A 19,131-nucleotide genomic window follows, 5' to 3' on the forward strand; every position below is an offset into this window, starting at 1 on the left:
GAACACTCAAAGCACACAGTTCATGCACTCAACAAACATGACTGAAGGTCTCCTTTGTGCTGGGCACAGGGTTGTGTACTTGATACAAGAGTGAGCTGAATGGAATCACCCTTGTCCTTAAAGAGATAAAAAGAAATCTGTACTGAAAAGGAAATTCATTACTTATTGAGCACCCATATATACATTGGAAGGACTGACTGATGCTGAAGCTGAAGCTCCAATACTTTGGTCACCTGATGCAAAGAGCTGACTCATTGGAAAAGACCCCAATGCTGGGAGAGATTGAAGGAGAGGAGAAGGGGAGGACAGAGGATGAGATGGTTGGATGGCATCACTGACTCAACAGACATGAGTTTAGGCAAATTCCAGGAGATAGTGAAGGACAGAGAAGCCTGGTGTGCTGCAGTCCATGGGGTCTTAAAGAGCTGGACATGACTTAGTGACTGAATAACAAGAATATACCAAGCACTGAGCTGCAGGCGCTGGGTAATCTACAAGAATAATAAAAAAGAAAGAGAGGGAATAAAAGAGGGATAAATATCAGAAGAGAACTTTGAGTGCCTGGTGGCCAAGAGGTCCATTATTGATTGACTAGGTTCTTAGAGATTCATACATGTTATCTTGTCTTCCACTATGCCAGGAGGGCATTACTTATGGGTAAACAGAGGACTGGAGAAGTCCATTTGTCAAACCAAGGTCACAATGCTAATACACAGTGAAACAGGGTTTGGAATCCAGGCTCATTTTTCTTTCTGATATATCGCAGCATGGTCCCTACGAGTCTTATGGGCTAGGAGAGGGAAATGGAGTAAGCAAATTGGAATTTGAAGGTGATTTGGTACCACTCCATGGGAAGCTAACTGAGAAAACGATTTCAGAGTGGGGATGAAATCAGCATGGGCTGGGCTGGAGTAGCCAGAGAAGACTTTCTAGAGAAGGGACTCTCTAGATTGGACCTTGAAAGCTAGCCAAGATTAGGAAAGGTTGAGGGGTGGAGATATGGAATTCTCCAGTGGGTGGGATGGGGCAGGATGAACAGGAAGAGATTGATTAGAGCTAGAGAGCAACTAGTTTTAATTATGAGCTCAATGAACCCAACTAACTCAATGAGCAGATTCTCACCTGTACTGCAAGGACCGTGGGTGGGTGATAAAGGCAGGATGACTCACTTCCCTCTGTCTAGGAGGCCTAGTCTTCATGTTTCCTGCTGCTGGCAGGAAAGAAGTGGGAGAAGGAGGCCCAAGAAACTGAGATTGCTGTGTCTTGCCAGCAAAAGCATGACTAAGACACCCGGGGTCTGCAGGCTTGTTAGGTTCACATGGAACATTCAGAAATATGGAATCTTTCCATCTCTAAATCCCTAGGTTCATCTCCAGAATATTTGTGAAGTTCAAGTCTACCAAACTGGGGTTGAAGATTTGGTTGGCTGAAGCATCACTACGAACAAAGCTAGTGGAGGTGATGGAATTCCAGTTGAATTATTTCAAATCCTAAAAGATGATACTGTGAAAGTGCTGCACTCAATATGCCAGCAAATTTGGAAAACTTAGCAGTGGCCACAGGACTGGAAAAGGTCAGTTTTCATTCCAATCCCAAAGAAAGGCAATGCCAAAGAATGCTCAAACTACCATACAATTGTACTCATCTCATACACTAGCAAAGTAATGCTCAAAATTCTCCAAGCCACGCTTTAACAGTATGTGAACTGTGAACTTCCAGATATTCAAGCTAGATTTAGAAAAGGAAGAGGAACCAGAGATCAAATTGCCAACATCTGTTGGATCATAAAAAAAAAAAGAGAGTTCCAGAGAAACATCTATTTCTGCTTTTTTGACTATGCCAAAGCCTTTGACTGTGTGAATCACAACAAACTGTGGAAAATTCTGAAAGAGATGGGAATACCAGACCACCTGAACTGCCTCCTGAGAAATCTGTATGTAGGTCAAGAAGCAACAGTTAGAACTGGACGTGAAACAACAGACTGGTTCCAAATCGGGAAAGGAGTATGTCAAGGCTGTATATTGTTACCTTGCTTATTTAATTTATATGCAGAGTACATCACGAGAAGTGCTGCGCTGGATGAAGCACAAGCTGGAATCAAGATTGCCGGAAGAAATATCAATAACCTCAGATATGCAGATGACACCACCCTTATGGCAGAAAGTGAAGAAGAACTAAGGAACCTCTCAATGAAAGTGAAAGAGGAGAGTGAAAAAGTTGGCTTAAAGCTCGACATTCAGAAAACTAAGATCATGGCATATGGTCCCATCAGTTCATGGCAAATAGATGGGGAAACAATGGAAACAGTAAGAGACTTTATTTTTTTTGGCTCCAAAATCACTTCATATGGTGACTGCAGCCATGAAATTAAAAGACGCTTGCTCCTTGGAGGAAAAACTATGACCAACCTAGACAGCATATTAAAAAGCAGAGACATTACTTTGTCAACAAAGGTCCATCTAGTCAAAGCTATGGTTTTTCCAGTAGTCATGTATGGATGTGAGAGTTGGACTATAAAGAAAGCTGAGTGCTGAAGAATTGATGCTTTTGAACTGTGGTGTTGGAGAAGACTCTTGAGAGCCCTTGCACTGCAAGCAGATCCAACCAGTCCATCCTAAAGGAAATCAGCCCTGAATATTTATTGGAAGGACTGATGCTGAAGCTGAAACTGCAATACTTTGGCCACCTGATTCAAAGAACTGACTCATTGGAAAAGACCCTGATGCTGGGAGGGATTGGGGGCAGGAGGAGAAGGGGACGACAGAGGATGAGATGGTTGGATGGCATCACTGACTGTCTGGACAGACATGAGTCTGAGTGAGCTCTGGGAGTTGGTGATGGACAGGGAGGCCTGGTATGCTGCAGTCCATGAGGTCGCAGAGTCGGCCATGACTGAGGGACTGAACTGAACTGAGTGCATTTAAAAGATGTCTGGCTTTGGACTTCCCTGGTGATACAGTGGTTAAGAATCCGCCTGCCAATACAGGGGACATGGGTTTGATCCCTGACGCAAGAAGACCCAACATGCCCCAGGTCAGCTAAGTCCGTGCACCACAACTACTGAAGTCCACGCACCTACAGCCAGTGCTCCGCAACAAGAGAAGACACCACAGTGGGAAGCCTGCGCTCTGCAACTAGAGATTAGCTCCCCTCACTGCAACTAGAGAAAGCCCGCACACAGCGACAAAGACCCAGTACAGTCAAAAATAAACAAATGTTAAAAATCAAAAACTTTAAAGGAAAAGAAAGACGTCTGCCTTTAAAGGGAGGGGCAAACCCAGGACCCTGTTCCCAGGGTTTGCAGTTACTTTCTTAGTTTTCCTAATAACCATGCTATTATGTTGTTGTTGGTAGGTTTTTTTTTTTTTTTGGTCTCCTCACTACACTCTTATGTCTTTGGGTCAAGTAACTTGATTTTTTTAATATTTTAATTCAGTATGTAGTATAGTGAAAAAAATGTATAATGCATAGAAGCAGCATGGCAGGGACAACGGTGATGTTGGGAAGACTTCTATGAGAGAATATCTGAGCTGAGTTTGAACCATCAGGGGATATTTGGTTGGGGAAAGGGCATTGCAGGCTGAGGGAATAAAATAGGCAAACGTGTATCTGGTAAAAGATTTCATGAAAACCAGGGACCCAATATAGGGCTTCTCACAGGGAAATCTCCAGCAGGGAATTTGATAGATGGTTTCACGGATGGGGAGATATTTGGAGACAGAGGATCTTCTGGGAACTCCTGAAATCATACCAGGTAGGCAACAATCTACTTTCTGATGTTCTGGGTCCAACCTCTCAGGTTTTCCCATTCTGATCCTGTTGGGGGGAATGGTAGATGCTTCTCCAGGGTTCCCTGAATGAGAAAGGCTTTGGAGGACACCTCCCTGATTTGGGGGTGTGGATGATGTTCAAGCATCAAGAGAAGACTCCATGCTGACTTTAAGGAAGGGACTGGTCCTACAAACAGAAAATCATCACCAAGGACTGTTCTCATATACAGCTTTTTCGTTGCCAGTGGGATTAATGAGGAACATGGGTCATCACCTCCTGTCCTACAGGAACATCCCACCTCTGGGTCTTTACTGTAAACAAGCATTCCTTGATGAAGAACTCAGAGCAGAAACAGAAAAATTCCCACCTGGCTTGACTCCTGGTCCCCTTGTTTCAGCCCTTTAGTGCAAATAAGGGAGCAGAGGCCTGTAGGTGCCAGCAGTGAGGAAGACGGTGTGGAAGCCTCTGCTCTTTCTGTCCTCTCTTCTGTTTGGGTCCCTGCAGCCCCTGGGAGGTGGGCCATGCTCAGAGGGTGCCTTACCAAAGTGACCACTTGGGGTCACTGTGACTTCGCCCAAAGCAGGTTGAGCACCATCTGGCCCCGGCCCCAGGCCCATTGCCCGGCTCCTCCTCCTCAGAAGAGCCTGCAGGGTGTTGAAGGTCTGGCGCTGGGTCTGGGGCTTGTGCCCTGGCATGTCAGGGAGTGCAGACAGGATGAAGAGAACATCAAGTGCCTCCATCGGCACTGATTTGCCAGCTGGACTCCTTTAAGGGGGTCTCGGGTTTCTCCGTGGAAAGTCCTCCTGTGGACAAGCACCTCTAGGAGCCCATCTTCTCACCACGAGACCTCCACTGGGGCCCCAAGGAAACAAAGCGGGCTTTGGTCGAGAGGGCGGCAACTCGCAGGGCCTGACTGGGGCATGCTTGTAGACATCGGCCTTGCACGTGTGTGTGTGTGTGTGTGTGTGTGTGTGTGTGTGTGTGTGTGTGTGTGTGTGTGTGTGTGTGTGTGTGTCGTGTGTGGCTGGCTGCAGGTCTTTGTTTTCTTGTGGTCCCGTGTTACACCATGAGGTCTGTAGGACTCTCCGAGCCCCTGGGTTTCCTAACCCTGTGAATGATTTTTCTGATTAGCAGCTTGTGGACTGGAGATCCAGGTGGTCGCCACCAGCAGAGGCAGCTGGTGAGGAGGTGTCATCAAGAGGTGTTCAGGGGCTGCCCCATGGAGACGAGGTGATAGCCAGGGCCCTGGAGCTGGGTTACAGCCCAGGGCTCACGTGGCCCTCCAGGCCAGCTCCTTTTGCCCTTCTCCTGACCACAAGGGTCCTCAAGTGTGGGCTTCTCTTCCTGAGGGGGGACCAGGCAAGACACTTCATGGCTGAAGACACCCCCTGCCCCTGTTCACAGAACACTGCAGCCACAGGCTCTTCAGAGGGCAGGGTGGTAGAGTCCCCTCAGACACAGGCCAGAGCAGTGTTTATAATCTGCATCAATCTCAGGCAGGGTTTTATTGTTGTTTTTTAACCAAAGTCCAGTCAAAGAATGAGGATCTCCTTCCTTCCCCTACCCCCACTTCCTCACTTCCTCCCACTCCCCTTCCTCTAGGAGTTTTCTGTATAGTTTATGGTTTGTCACCGCTATTCAGAAAACAGTGGTGGTGCCAGTCCCCGCTACATGATGCCAATAACCTAGAGGGAAGTCAGGGAGTGGTGAGCCTGTAAAGGTATATAACTCTCAGGGACCCCTTTGGGACTCAAGGTATGGAACACAGGCCAAGCAGACATAGCTTCAGTTGTGTTCGACCCCATGGACTGTAGCCTGCCAGGCTTCTCTGTCCATGGGATTCTCTAGGCAAGAATACTAGAGTGGGTTGCCATGCCCTCCTCCAGGGGATCTTCCCAATCCAGGGATCGAACCCCTATTTCTTACATCTCCTGCATTGGCAGGCGAGTTTTTTTAATCACTGGGAAGCCCCCCAGGCTGAGAGGCTGAGCCTACAGAAAAAGACATCATTAAAGACACAGAAGCTACCATAGCAGAGAGAAAAATCATGGTAGACATGGAGTCTGCTGTTGAGAAACAAATTCATACTCCAGAGGGAAGTTGCTGGGTATTGCCTAGAAAGAACAATGCAGAAGAAAGGTTTGGTATTCTGTGCCCCTGCCTGGCCTCTGCATTGCAAAGGGGGAGGTATATGATGGGGGAGGTGGGGTGGGGAGGTGCTGTGAGCTCTCTGTGTGACTCTGATCCCTGGAGTCAGGAAGGCCTAGGTTCCACAGTAAAGGGGTAGGCCGTGGGTGCAGAGCCAAAGGATTCTGCAAAGAATATCCAGTACAGATGCCATAGAACTTGAGGGACTTGGAGTCACCTAACTCTGAGAATAAAGGGCGTGTGAACTTGTGCTTGGGAGAGGCCAGGTTGCAAGGGACCCAGGCTGAACTTTGTAGGGATTAAAAATGATAAAAGGTTAAATAGCTGCTGAAAGTTTGTTATGTACCAATGCTCAGATACATAAATAAATACGATTTCATTGAATCCTCAAAACAACCTGTGAGGTAGACCTGATGTCCTTTGGGCCAGGAAGCAGAAACACAGAAACTGAAGCAATTTGCCAGACACACATCAATGAAGTTGGTCTCAAGCCTGAGTGGGCGATTTAAAAAACCACACTCAAGGTATTCCTTTTTATGGCTGAGTAATATTCCATTGCCACATGCACCACATATTCTTTATCCATTCCTTTCCATAAAGCTGGTTCACTTTGCTATACAGTAGAAACTAACACAACATTGTAAAGCAATTATACTCCAATAAAAATTAATAAAAAATAAAAAGGCAGTGACGAAAGCTTGGTAATCTTAAAAAGAAGAAGCCACGCTCAAACTGGTGCTTCTTGCCCATTAATGTGCACACAGATCCCCAAGGAGCTTTTAAAATGCAGACTCTGATTCTACAGATCTAGGTGGAGAGGACTCTGACACCTCCCAAGGTGATGCCATAGCCTCAGGTCCCCCCACACACCCCACTTTGAGAAGCTGGGAATCTGCTCTGTGCCTTACTTATACAGGGTGTCATTCCGAACCATCTCTTAGCTCTAGACCTCCTCCTCTGCCTCCTTATTCATCATCATCATTGTCATCATCTGAGTATTGAGTACTTTGCTATATTAGAAGAACGGCCTTAAACTCATTAAGTTCATGATCTCATTAAAGCCCTATCAAATGCTATGAGGCAGGTGGCAACATTCCTCTTTTACATATGATGAAACAGAGGCTTAGAAAGGTCATGTCAATGGCTTCAAACCACATAGGATGTAGTTGAGCCTAGATATAGAGTCTTAGGACTTCCCTGGTGGCTTAGATGGTAAAGAATCTACCTGTAATGTAGGAGACCTGGGTTCGATCCCTGGGTTGGGAAGATCTCCTAAAGAAGGGAATGGCTACCTACTCCAGTATTCTTGGCTGGAGAATCCCATGGACAGAGGAGCCTGGTGGGCTACAATCCATGGGGTTGCAAAGAGTTGGATATGACTGTGTGACTAACACACACAGAGAGTTTACAGTCTCAGCTCTTAACATGTCCCAAGGAACTGAGCAGTCAAATAAAATGGGGCAGGAGAGGTGGTACCTTCTGTTAGGGTTGCAGTTGTTTTTGGCTAAGGGATAGGGAGGGTGGGGATGGGAAGAGCTGAAATTTCTAGTCCTTCCTGCACTTTCTGGCCAGGGAGGAATTGCTTCAGATCAGCCTGGAATTGTCCTTCTCACTGAGTTCAGAGTCCTGTTTTATATATACAAGCAAATAACTTGCTGGGAACCAAAAACAAACAAACTGAACAACAACAAAAAATCCCAAAACAAGTCTTGGGAGCTGAAAAACTCTTCTTTTTAGCATCCAGGTAGGACAGTGAGGGAGAAAACACAACTATTAAGAGCTGGGATCAAACTTCTCCCTCTTTTGGCCTTGCCTCCAGTAGGGTCCTTCCTTCTCTTTCCCCAGACACCACAGTAAGAGCACCAGTGATCCTTGTAATCGGCATCTCAGCAAGTACAGACATACTTGATTTCCTTACATGCCTATAATCCCTTTTTAAATCACATAAGGCTATTTGCCTTTATAAATCTTCCCAGCAGTGAGCTCCCTGGGATAATTGTATGTAATATATATTTATAGTTTTATTTCATAAGCCCAACTCAAATAAAAAGCCAACATCTCTACGCTCACTCCTTGATAATAATCTTCCCATTCCTTGGAAATCTGCAACATTTAAATTTTGACCCTTCCTTCTCTCTTGCTTCTTTAGTAAGAGCAGCCATGAAAATGGATGGGAGCTTTTGACTGGGCTTCACAACTGCCTTTCATGGCTCCCTTGCTAGTTTTGGGAACACGGGCAAGCTTCCAAACTCCCTGCCTCAGTTTCCTTATCTGTAAAATGGGGACGATGACTGGGGTGGCTGTAATGTGATGGCTGATGGCTGTGGCACCTTAGTTGACTGATATGGCAGGCAATATTTTCGTTTTCATGTCCCTCATGAGTCTTGTTGTTGTGAAGATGAAATAAGCTAAAACTATGTGAAGATGCCTGGAATAACAGATGACCAATGAATGTAGAATCTTCTTTGTTTCCGGTAATGGGAAATAATAACTAGGATATGAGTGAGTTCTTCTCTATATCCCATGATTTTATAGTGTATCCTCCATCCGAACATCAAGCCATCATCTTTGTAAAACTGCTAATTGCCAAAGCAGCCTGCGGCTCTGGGCAGGGATACACTGTGCCTAGAACCAGTTCCCTCTTGCATCATTGCAGGTTTTTTTGTTTAGCTTAATTTTTGTGAATGTCTCCAGCTCTCTGGAAAGGCCCTATGCCAGCTGGTCTGTTCCTGCTATGTTTAATTCACCCCCATTAACCTGCTTGGTCAGCATATCTTTCCATCTCCTTGCTGTGTTTTCAGGAGTGAGTCTGTCTGGAAAAAGCATTTATTATATTTACTTTAACTAGCCTCATTTGGCAAGGCGGTCTGGGATTTCAGTTCAGGAGGAAAACAGCTTTGATTATCCTGCCCTTGTTTACTCGCCGCACTCTTTGCTGTGGATCCCTTGTCTACCGAGATGACAAATGCTTTTGTGAGAAGCCAAGACACAGGATAAACAGTCTCTGTGAGCACACTACCAGCCTCTGGTCCATAGCTGTTTTGCACACTCTCCATCTAAAAACTGTGCCCCCATTTCCAGCCATCTACCTTTCAGCAAAGCCTAGCAGGTAGGTTTTCCTGGATGGGTGTGTCTAAGGCCCAGAAAGAGCACTAGTTGGGCTCCACATCCCCATGGGGACACGGAATGCTCCCCAGCCAAGCATCATGGTGACCTGGGGCATCGTGTTAGTTCACACCACCATTATCTCTCCCTTTGGCTCTAAACAGCCTCCTGACCACTGTCTGCCTCTGACCTTGCCCTCCTCCTGTCTGTTCTCCACTGTAGCTGGATGAATCTGCATTGCCTCACCTATTTGAGACCTTTCAACAACTCCTCACTCACACTCTTTACAGGGTGCAGAAGGCATGACCAGGCTCTTAATTTATCAACTTATCACTGGCTTCTTGTAGCCTGTGTGCTGTTGCTCTCATTCATTCATGCATGCATTTATCCATTTATTCACCACTTATCCAGGACCTAGGAAGTGCTAGATGTTGTGCTAGATGCTGGGGAATCATGGTGATCAAAACCAGCCATGATCCCCCTTTCACAGAGCTTCAGTCTAAGGTGGAGATTAACAACTCAATAATCATACCCACAAGCGCACAAGGATAACTTGAGAAGTGCTGTGAGGTGAGGGGTCACCAGCAAGCAGGATGACCTGACCTTACCTGGGAACCAGCCAGGGTTCCAGAGAAGTGACACGTGACCTGAGAGCAGGAAGGGAAGCTGCCATCATGAGGTGAAGAGAGTTGTGGGGGGAGGGAGCCTGATAAGCAGAGGGAATGGCATGTGCCAAGCCCTGGGGCAGGAGGGTGTTTGAGCAACTAAAAAACGTAGGCCTGTGGGGCTGGAACACCGGGAGCACCAGGAGATATGGGAGATGGAGGAGGCTGGAGAAGATGGTAGGGAAACCAAGGCCAGGGGAGGGTTTGGAGTTTATCACAAAAGCAATTGAAGTCCTTGAAATGGATGCACAATAGGATGGCATAGTTAGAAATGTACTTTGAAAAGATCACTGATGGAGTGAAGAGGACAATGGAGGGGCCAGGAGAGAATGGTGGGTTATTGCAGTGGTGGAGACAAGATATGACAGTAGCTTAGACCAGTGGATGGCAGTGCAATGGAGAACAGTAGATACATGCCCTAGGTACTTGGTGGATTATATCAGAGGGATTTGGCAATGGTTGGATGTGGGCTTGCAGGGCTGGGGAGAGGGCTGGGAGGAGCTCAGGAGCTGCTGTGCCCCCAGGAGCCAGGGTTTACTCACCACTGAGCGTGGCTCTGCTGGTTGGTCCGATGCTTTTGGGGACCAGCAGCTCATGGTACTGCTCACCCGCCAAGGTGCTGTACTCAACCCTGTACTCCTGAACCTCTGCCTCACTGTTGTCCCACTCGAGGTCAAGGCTGGTGGCTGTGCGGGTACCAACCCGCAGGTTCTTGGGAGCATCAATCTCTTAAAAAAAAAAAGACATCACCAACATCACACAGGATAATGGGCATTTGCCGTGCATCTTGAACTTGAACAGGCTCTGGGGTGAGAGCCCACATCTCACCCTCTGCCTTTTGTTTGAGTGAACCCCAGGCGTTGCCCCTTAGCTTTTGGTCTGCCAGATTGGCCATGATAGATTCCATGGGCAGGCTGGAGAGTTTTATTTGGTAGTTAGACATAAATACACTTTACACGTCCCCCATTCTCATTCAGGAGTTTGCTCTACTGGTGTTCTAGAAATTGAAAAATGAACTAGTTAGTATCATAAACCTGAGACTAAGGGAATTCCTGGAAGGATGAAATCAGAGATGGCACTCAAGTGATTGAGATGAAAGAGTGTAATTTCAAATTTGATCACCAAGCAACAAAACAGGATTGGTTGCAAGACTGAAGTATAAGATGTCTTCCCTTGGATTTACTTGCATAGACATGCTGAAAGGTTTGCACAGAGAGAGGGTATGTGATATAGTGGAAATCAGTCACCCTTTGGAGTCAGGTCTCAGTTTGATCTCACTTCTAATTCTTAATGTAATGGGATCAAAGGCTGGGCCTTGATGGTCACATCTGTAAGATGGGCCAACAATACTGCTTTGCTAGTTGTAAAGATGAGACAATGCATGTGGAAGTGCACAGTTTGGGGACTGGTATAAAGTTAGGTGTCCAAGCCCTGGGCTGACTTACTGGTGCTTCCACAATTCTTCCTGAGCTCTAACAACCTGGCACCCCCATGCCTGCTCCCTGGAGTTCCAAGAACTCCACAGTAATGAAAAGACCTCTGGCATTGGGGTCTCTCCCTCAACTCTGGGGGGCTGGCTCTCTCCCAGGACTGGTCATTCTGGCAGGCTTATTTGGGCAGAAACAACATAAAACAATTTACAGGGTAAGAAGGTGTTGTCTTGACAAACTGCCACTTAAAAAGTTCTAACTAGGTCTTGACTTTGAGACCTGAATTTAACTTTGGAGTGGACCAGTCATTTGTTCTGGGAAAACCTCAAGCGGACTGTTTTTCTTTGTAAATGCCAGGCAAGTCTCCACCGATTGTTCTTTCGGAAGATGGGACGTTGTGAATCAGTCTGAGCGCAGCTGCTGCCGAGTGAGAAGTGTTCTGTTTAGGGATGTAAATTGGGTGAATCTCTTAGCAGATTTATGCCTCTGCAGCTTATTTTTCTGAGAAATGTTTCCTTACTCAGTGTGGGTTTAGCATGCGGGAAACCATGCATTCTGCACGTGCTGTGTGTGTAATTTCTCCAGCAATTGTATGGAGAGAGGAGCTTGAGTAGAGGGGCATGTGGGAGGAATGCTCTGGGCTGCAGGTCCCTAAATCTCACACCCGTCAATCTTTCTGGCGAGGGGGCGGGGGGTGTGGGGGAAGAGAGCCTGGCAGAGGACTGGGTGGGGGCTTGGGGGTGTGGGCTGAAAGGAACTGGAGCAAAAAAAAATTCACTTAGGGTCCAGGTTGAGTCTCTTATTTACCTACTGCTCTTCACAACTAAAAGCTTTGGAAATGGTAGACTATAGTTTTTTGAAAATGGTAAACTATGGTTTTCTTTTCTGCATTTTTGGGTCTTAGGGTCTATGCCCTGTGGATAGGCAGCAGTGTTTCTTCTGAAGGGACTGGACATTTCCAATGTCAGTGATCCCCAAAGAGATCAATACTGGGAATGAGGACTGGAGAAGGGGGTGTCTTAGGACTAGGGTGGAGTGAAACGGTTTGCTCCCCCTAGGTTGTGGAGCCTGACCTCCAGGAGGGCCAGCTGAAGGGCCCCCTGGCAAGTGGGAGCTGGGCTGGTCTCTGAAACACACCAGCAAACCAGGTGCAAGGCAAAATCAGATGCCCAGGAGAGGTCCTGGGGAGGGGCTGGGTTGTGGACTCTCATCTTGAAACATAAATTAGATCAAGTACTTTGGCTGAAAATTTTCCATTGCTTCCTATTACAAGCTCCTAATGGTGGCCCACCATCAGTTGGTGATTGACAGGGAAGCCTGGCATGCGGCAGTCCCCGGGGTCGCAAAGAATTGGACACGACTGAATGACTGAATTGAACTGCATGGTGGCCCACGGGCTCGGTGTGGTCTGGCCCAGGCTGCTTCTCAGGTGGTACCTTGGAGCATTCTTCCCTTATTCACTGTGCTCCGGCTGGACTGCCTTTTTCCTCCTCCTGACTCATTCCAGCTTATTCTTGACTCTGGGCTCTGCGCTGACTGCTTCCTTTGTTGAGAATGCTCTTCCCAGACCCTCACATGGCTGAGGTCACTTTGCTGTTGGTGTTTAGTCATCAAGTTTCATCTGACTCTTTGGTGACTCCATGGACTGTGGCCCACCAGGCTCCTCTATGGGGTTTCCCAGGCAAGAATACTGGAGTGGGTTGCCATTTCCTTCTCCAGGGGATCAAACCCGAGTCTTTTGCAGCTCCTGCATTGTCAGGCAGATTCCTTATCACCGAGCCACCTGGGAAGCCCCCCATGAGGTCACTTAGGTCTTGATTCAAACCTCAGCCCCTCAGAGAGACCTTTCTGACTGTTGCTGCTGCTGCTGCTAAGTCGCTTCAGTCGTGTCTGACTCTGTGCCACCCCATAGACGGCAGCCCACCAGGCTCCCCCGTCCCTGGGGTTCTCCAGGCAAGAACACTGGAGTGGGTTGCCATTTCCTTCTCCAATGCGTGAAAGTGAAGTCGCTCAGTTGTGTCTGACTCTTCAAGACCACATGGACTGCAGCCTACCAGGCTCCTCCGTCCATGGAATTTTCCAGGCAAGAGTACTGGAGTGGGTTGCTATTGTCTTCTGACTACTCCCTCTGTATCATTAATTTCATTTTTTAGCATGGTCCTCATAATTGAGACGATCCCATATATTCTTATGTTCCTTTTTTTTTTTCCCTTGTCCAGTTCCCCTCACTGGAATATAACTCACGTGAACTGGGATCTTGCCTGTCTTGTTTATTCTGCAGCCTTACTGCCGAGGCCAGTGTTTGGCACCTCTAGGTGTCCTTTAAACACAGGTGAAACAAATACTGTCCACTCTCTGCCTTGTCTGCTCCTTCAAAACCATCGAGAAAGTCTTGTTAAATATTCTGGCTGGGGACTGTGAGGATGCTCGGGGCGAGGGGGTGCAGGAAGAACTGCAGCTGTGACTGGGGGCGGCTGGTCCTGGCTGACTGACAAGCGCCATCAGGGTTGAACTTGCGGAGGCATTTCCTGGGGAATCCCAAAGCATACTCCCTGCCCAGCAGGTGGGAGCTCCAACTGTTGTGGGGCCTTTGAATGAGTTTCCAGGACTGCTGCAACCAAGGGCCACAGACTGGTTGGGCTTACACAACAGAGACATATTGTCTCGCAAACTGGAAGTCTGAGATCAAGGTGTTGGCTCCCTTCTGAGGGCTGTGAGAGAGAATCTGAGGGCTGTGAGGAAGAATCCACCATAAGAGGAGCTTCCTTGGTGGTCCAGCGGTTAAGATTTCCCCTTCCAATACAGGGGGTGTGGGGTTCAATCCCTGATCTGGAAGCTAAGTACATGTCTTGTGGCCAAAACACCAAAACATAAAACAGAAGCAATATTTTAACATGCCTTTTTACTTAGTCATGTCTGACTCTTGGACCCTTTGGACTGTAGCCCACCAGCCTCCTCTGTCCATTGGGTTTCCTGGCAAGAGTACTGGAGTGGGTTGTCATTTCCTTCTCCAGGGGGACCTTCCAGACCCAGGGATCAAATCTGTGTCTCTTGTGTTGCAGGCAGATCCTTTATCTGCTGAGCCATTTGGGAATTCGATAAAAACTTTAAAATGGTTCACATAAAAAAAAAAAAATTCACCAAGAGAGTCCTAGGACTTCTCCTATGAGGGCAACTGCAACCAGAGCTATGTACGGAGAGTGGGGAAGTTCGTGAGACTGGCCCTCCAGGTCTCCCTGGACCCCTTCTCTGTAACTACTGGCTTTGCTGAGCTTCCATCAATGCCTTCCTTTTTCCGAGCGGCTCTAAGACCCAGCCAGATACCCTGCTCACCACTCGGAAAGCAAATCTCTGTTTTAATTGCCTGTGCAATTAGTGCGCTCCTAGTGTCGAAGCCATCACCTGGAAAAGCACTTTGGCTAATTTGAATTTAAGCGGAGTTCTAAAATGACTGAGGACCCTGCTGTGAGGGTCCAGGCACCTTCTCATCATTCGACACAGCACCTGCCAACTCCTGGCCTTGAGAGCTGGTGAGCAAATCTGTCCACAGCTCCCCGCCCCCATGGCCCCCTCACCCTCCACCCCCTCGAGCAGAGCAGGGCAGGTTGCAGGTACAGGCTGCTGCTGCGTGCAGAAAGCAGGCACCTAACAGCTGCCCATCCGCCAAGCAACCAGAAACAGAGAATCACGCCAAGAACGGGAACTCTTGGTTGGGGGTGGGGGCTTCTAGGAGGCAGAACGTAATTGTCTTGATTGAAATTTTCCTGGGCCACCAGCCAGTCCTGTTTCCATTTCGTCAACCTAAACATCAAGAATTCCCTTTTCGTGCTTCCGCCTGAAAGCTCTTGTCTCCTTTTCAGGCTCTTCAAACTCCTTATCTGAGCACAGCCACAAAGAAACCACTTTTCACACAAAAACTATCTTGAAATTGAAAAAGAATGCAGGACTTGTGGCTCTCCGGAGGTCCCACCACCTGAGCAGGCCTTGCTGTGGGTGCAAAGGTTGGGGGTGGGCAGGATTGACCTTGAATTCACCGGGAAGGGACCTTGTGTGAGGCTCTGAGCAGCTTTGGCTGAGTGAGGGAAAAGAAGGCAAGAGAAACGGGCAGAATGTAGTTCCTTTATTTTAAAAATACAGTCACTGAGGAGCCCAACATGTGTTCAGTAAAAATCGGACCGGGGACCCCTGGCTGGGGTGGAATCCAGCAGAGAGGCAGGAGAGAAAGCCTGAGAGGGTCTCTTTCAGAATCAACTGTCTTCTCCGTTTCCTCAGCGTTCACACTTGGTCTCTTCAATAGGGAAATCTTCTCCCTAACCCAGTGTTTCCTTTGGGGTAGAGGGAAAGCTGTTATGAGATTCCCAGCCTTTTTCCTCTCCGGGGAAGATGGACTCCCCTCAATGGTGAGTTTTGTAGTGAGACTGGGCACGACCCCTCTGGTTCCCCTCTCTAGGGAGCCCTCTGCCCATGGGGACCAGCCTCTGCTTGTTCCTCTGTGCCCTACCCTCAGCAGCCCCCAACTTCTAACACATGGGGGTCTTGCCCAGACTCACAGAGGCCATCAGCTGGCAAGCCCATTCGACTCTAACACTAAGCTACCTGTTCCAATCTAGGGGGTATATTGGCCTCCATCTGTCTTACTCTTTGCTGTATTTATCAGCTGATTTTAAACACAGGTGGAGGGTAATGGTGCTGTTTACTGAGCCTCCCCTGAAGCTCTTTGGCTGACTTGCCCCATCCTGTAACAGGCTCTTAGGCCACCACTTAACGTGGGATGCTTGAATTAGTGATTCTCCTATTTCATTCTGTCGGAAGATGCTGGTTCTTAGATCTTACAGGTGCCTGCAGTTCCCTTCGATTGCTGTGCCACCTTGGGAGCTGGCAGGGACATTCCTTGACCTGCGACCTCCCGAGGGCAGATAGGCCGAGACACAGAGTCTGGATTAGATAGAGACTCACTCTTGGATCTCAGCCCCTGCTGACCTGCGAAGAACACTGGCAAGCCTGCGTCTGCATGTGCCTGACCTACTTGTCCACTAGTTGGCGGACTGGATGGGCTCCAGGAGAGCCAGGGAGCAAGTCGTGAGGTCTGCCCTTTCCCAAGTCTCTTTAAAAGTCCTGACAGGCTTGGGAAGTGAGTGGCCGGTCATCCAGCGGGGCAGGAGGCATTGACATGGGCTTCATTCAGCCTGCGGTCTATGGGAGCCAGATGTACATTGGCCCTCTTGCAAGCGCTCACAAGGATGAGTAAAACAGTCTCAGGCAGAAGGTCTGCTTCGACACGGATGGGCTTTGCACAACTCTAAGCAGCACCATAGTGCTGGTGTAGTCACTGTGGATCTATGGAATCACTACCACTATTGCCGCAAATAGCAATAAAGTGTCACCAGGAAGCGTCACTGAACTCTCACAGAATTGCCCTTTGGTTAGCAATGGGGATGTGTCAGTGACATCAGGACAAACGTTTCATTTTTCAAAGGAGAGATGTGAGACCCGAGGGGAAGGGTTATGTCAGGTCACAGACCTGGCTGGTAGCAGAAGCAAGACAAGAACCCTCTCCCATCCACGGGTGACCTGCGCTCCTCCGCCCTGTGATGGAACCTCACCGGGACGCCCGGAAACCTCTGGCTTCCCTCTTGCGGTGCACGTGATATACGTGGATGCCCGCGCACACATCCTCTCTCTCCCTGGATGCCCCTCCTGTCGCGATGGTACCCGCTGGCGCAGCGCCCTCGCCCCTCCTCCGGCTCCGCCCCCACTCGCAGCCTCACCTGTTGTGAACTGGGTGGAGGTGGCCTCGCTCTCGTTGGCTCCGCGGACCGCGCTGACCCACACCTCGTATCGGGAGCCCGGCCGCAGGGCCTGCACCGAGTACTGGCTCAGGGGAGGCTGCAGCCGGAAGGTGGTTTTCCCGCCTTCCCCGCCCACCAGGCCGTACTTCAGGAGAATGAAATCGACTTTGGCTCGAGGTGGGGTCCACTCCACGAAGGCCACGGTGTCGGAGACATCTCGAACTAGGATCTGCGTGGGCCCATCAATGACTAAATGAGGAAGAGCCAGCAGCAGAAAAAAAAAATGTTTGAGAAATGAGCCTTTGACTTTAGGAAGCTCTTTCCTTTCCTTTCCTCCTTACATTAGCCTGGTCTGTTAGAGAGAGGATGAGTATTGTTATCCCATTTTACAGATGGGGATAATGAGACAGTGAGATGGAACCTCTTTCCTGTGGACACATAGTTTGGCAATGGGTGAATGGACACTGGATCTCAGGTCCCCTGAGGCTGTGACTTTTTTCAGGGCTGGCGCTTCCCAGTTTGGGTGGAGGAAGGGCACTTATTGGCTTGAGAGGGCCAGCTCTGCTCTGTCAGGAGTTTATGGGACAAAGGACAGAGAACCGTGCTTCTTGTGTGTGCCCACCTGTCCAGCCTTCACCTTCTTTGAGCCCCAAGGAAAGATCTATGAATTAGCAGTCCTGTCTAAACACCTGAGACTTCCAACTTGGTTGCCAGTGAGGGCATCATGAACATCCAAAAGATGTCCCTGCTCAGCCATACCAACAGCTCAGTCAACCAGTTGCTAAGATGCTCAAAAACCCAACAGACATTTATATTTGTGTATGTGAAATATGCCTTCTGGGGAAACTTGCTCTTCTGTTTAAAAAAAAAAAAGATATCAATCTTGGAACAGCCTCTTGTGGGCTATTTTTTCCTCCCTGGTTCTTGCATATTCCTGAGTCAGAGGGTACTGCATCACACCCAGTCCTTCCGGGCTTCTGAATATTCAGCACGTGTCCCTGTCCCCAGCACTGAGCAGCCAGGGGAAACCACCGTGTGATGGCCTTATCTAGAAAAAACTGGTTGATTTCCTAGGGGGCTCATCATCCATGGTTCTGTTATCCACTTAGGGTCCTGTTCATATTGAATTAAGTGATGGTGGAGGTGGGGCAAGGTGACAGAATGTAGAAGGGAAATAGAAAGGGCTTAGTGAGTAGAGTAGAAAATGGTGTTCTCAATTCCTCATGGCATGTCTACATGGCTAACATGCCCTCTTTTAATTACTCATTATCTTCTAGAAAGAGCTGACTCGGCTTCCATGTTTTTATTTATTAAGGATGACACCCGTCTAGCTGGGGCTGATTAATGTTAATATTAATATTCTTCAAGGATTAGGAACTGGAACCACAGGCTCTGGCTCTCTGGTTAGTTGGTGAGCCAGGACTAGTGTGGCCATTCTCTACCATCTTTACACATAAATAGAAAACATCTGATCTGGATGGAGCAGGGAGGGAGAGAGAGAGAGAGAGAGAGAGAGAGAGAGAGAGAGAGAGAGAGAGAGAGAAAGGGAAAAGGGAGGGAGGGAGAGACAGAGAGGAAGAGGGAGGGATGAGGGCAAAGGGGAAAATGTGATTTATAGTAAATACATATTTGGTCTTCCCTTCTTGGCACAGAGCTCCTAAAACCCTCGATATTTTCTAAGTGATCAAAGTGGTAAAGTTGTCTCTTGTTGAATGGACTTGTGGACACAGAGGGGGATGAGAGGGTGGGACAAATTGAGAGAGTAGCATTGACATATATACACTACCATGTGTAAAACAGATAGCTAGTGGGAAGCTGCTGTATCACACAGGGAACCCAGGCTGGTGCTCTGTGATGACCTAAAGGTGCTAGGAGGGAGGCTCAAGAGGGAGGGGATATATATATAGTTATGGCTGATTCCCATAACTGGCAGAAACCACCACTACATTATAAAGCAATTATCCTCCCATTAAAGAAAAAAGAAACATGATCAAGCTTTCCCCATTAAAAAAAAAAAGGTCCTTTTCCTCTCTGTAAAAAAAAAGTTGTCTGTCTCTTGTTATGTTAGTGAATTGAGGCTGGAAACCTGTTGTCAAGGACCCAACTAGGTGACTAGAGGGTTGGAACTTTCAGTCTCACTTCTGACATCTGATCAGTCCACCAGTTGTGCTCAAGTAATGAAGCCTCGATAAAACTCCAAAAAGACTGGGTTCGGAGAGCTCC

General features: G+C 48.1%; 1 protein-coding gene across 1 annotated transcript in view; it reads right to left on the reverse strand.

Annotated features, from left to right (window-relative positions):
* The window catches only part of TNR (tenascin R), an 89,110-nt gene that overhangs the window by 50,269 nt on the left and 19,710 nt on the right, over positions 1 to 19,131 (reverse strand). The window contains exons 6-7 of the mRNA XM_065936101.1: positions 16,888 to 17,157; positions 10,232 to 10,417 (exon numbers count right to left, since the gene is read on the reverse strand). Of these exons, the coding sequence (XP_065792173.1) occupies positions 10,232 to 10,417; positions 16,888 to 17,157 (456 nt within the window). The remainder of the gene's footprint in view (positions 1 to 10,231; positions 10,418 to 16,887; positions 17,158 to 19,131) is intronic.

Source organism: Muntiacus reevesi, chromosome 5 (genome assembly GCF_963930625.1).
Source record: "Muntiacus reevesi chromosome 5, mMunRee1.1, whole genome shotgun sequence".
NCBI lineage: Eukaryota > Metazoa > Chordata > Mammalia > Artiodactyla > Cervidae > Muntiacus > Muntiacus reevesi.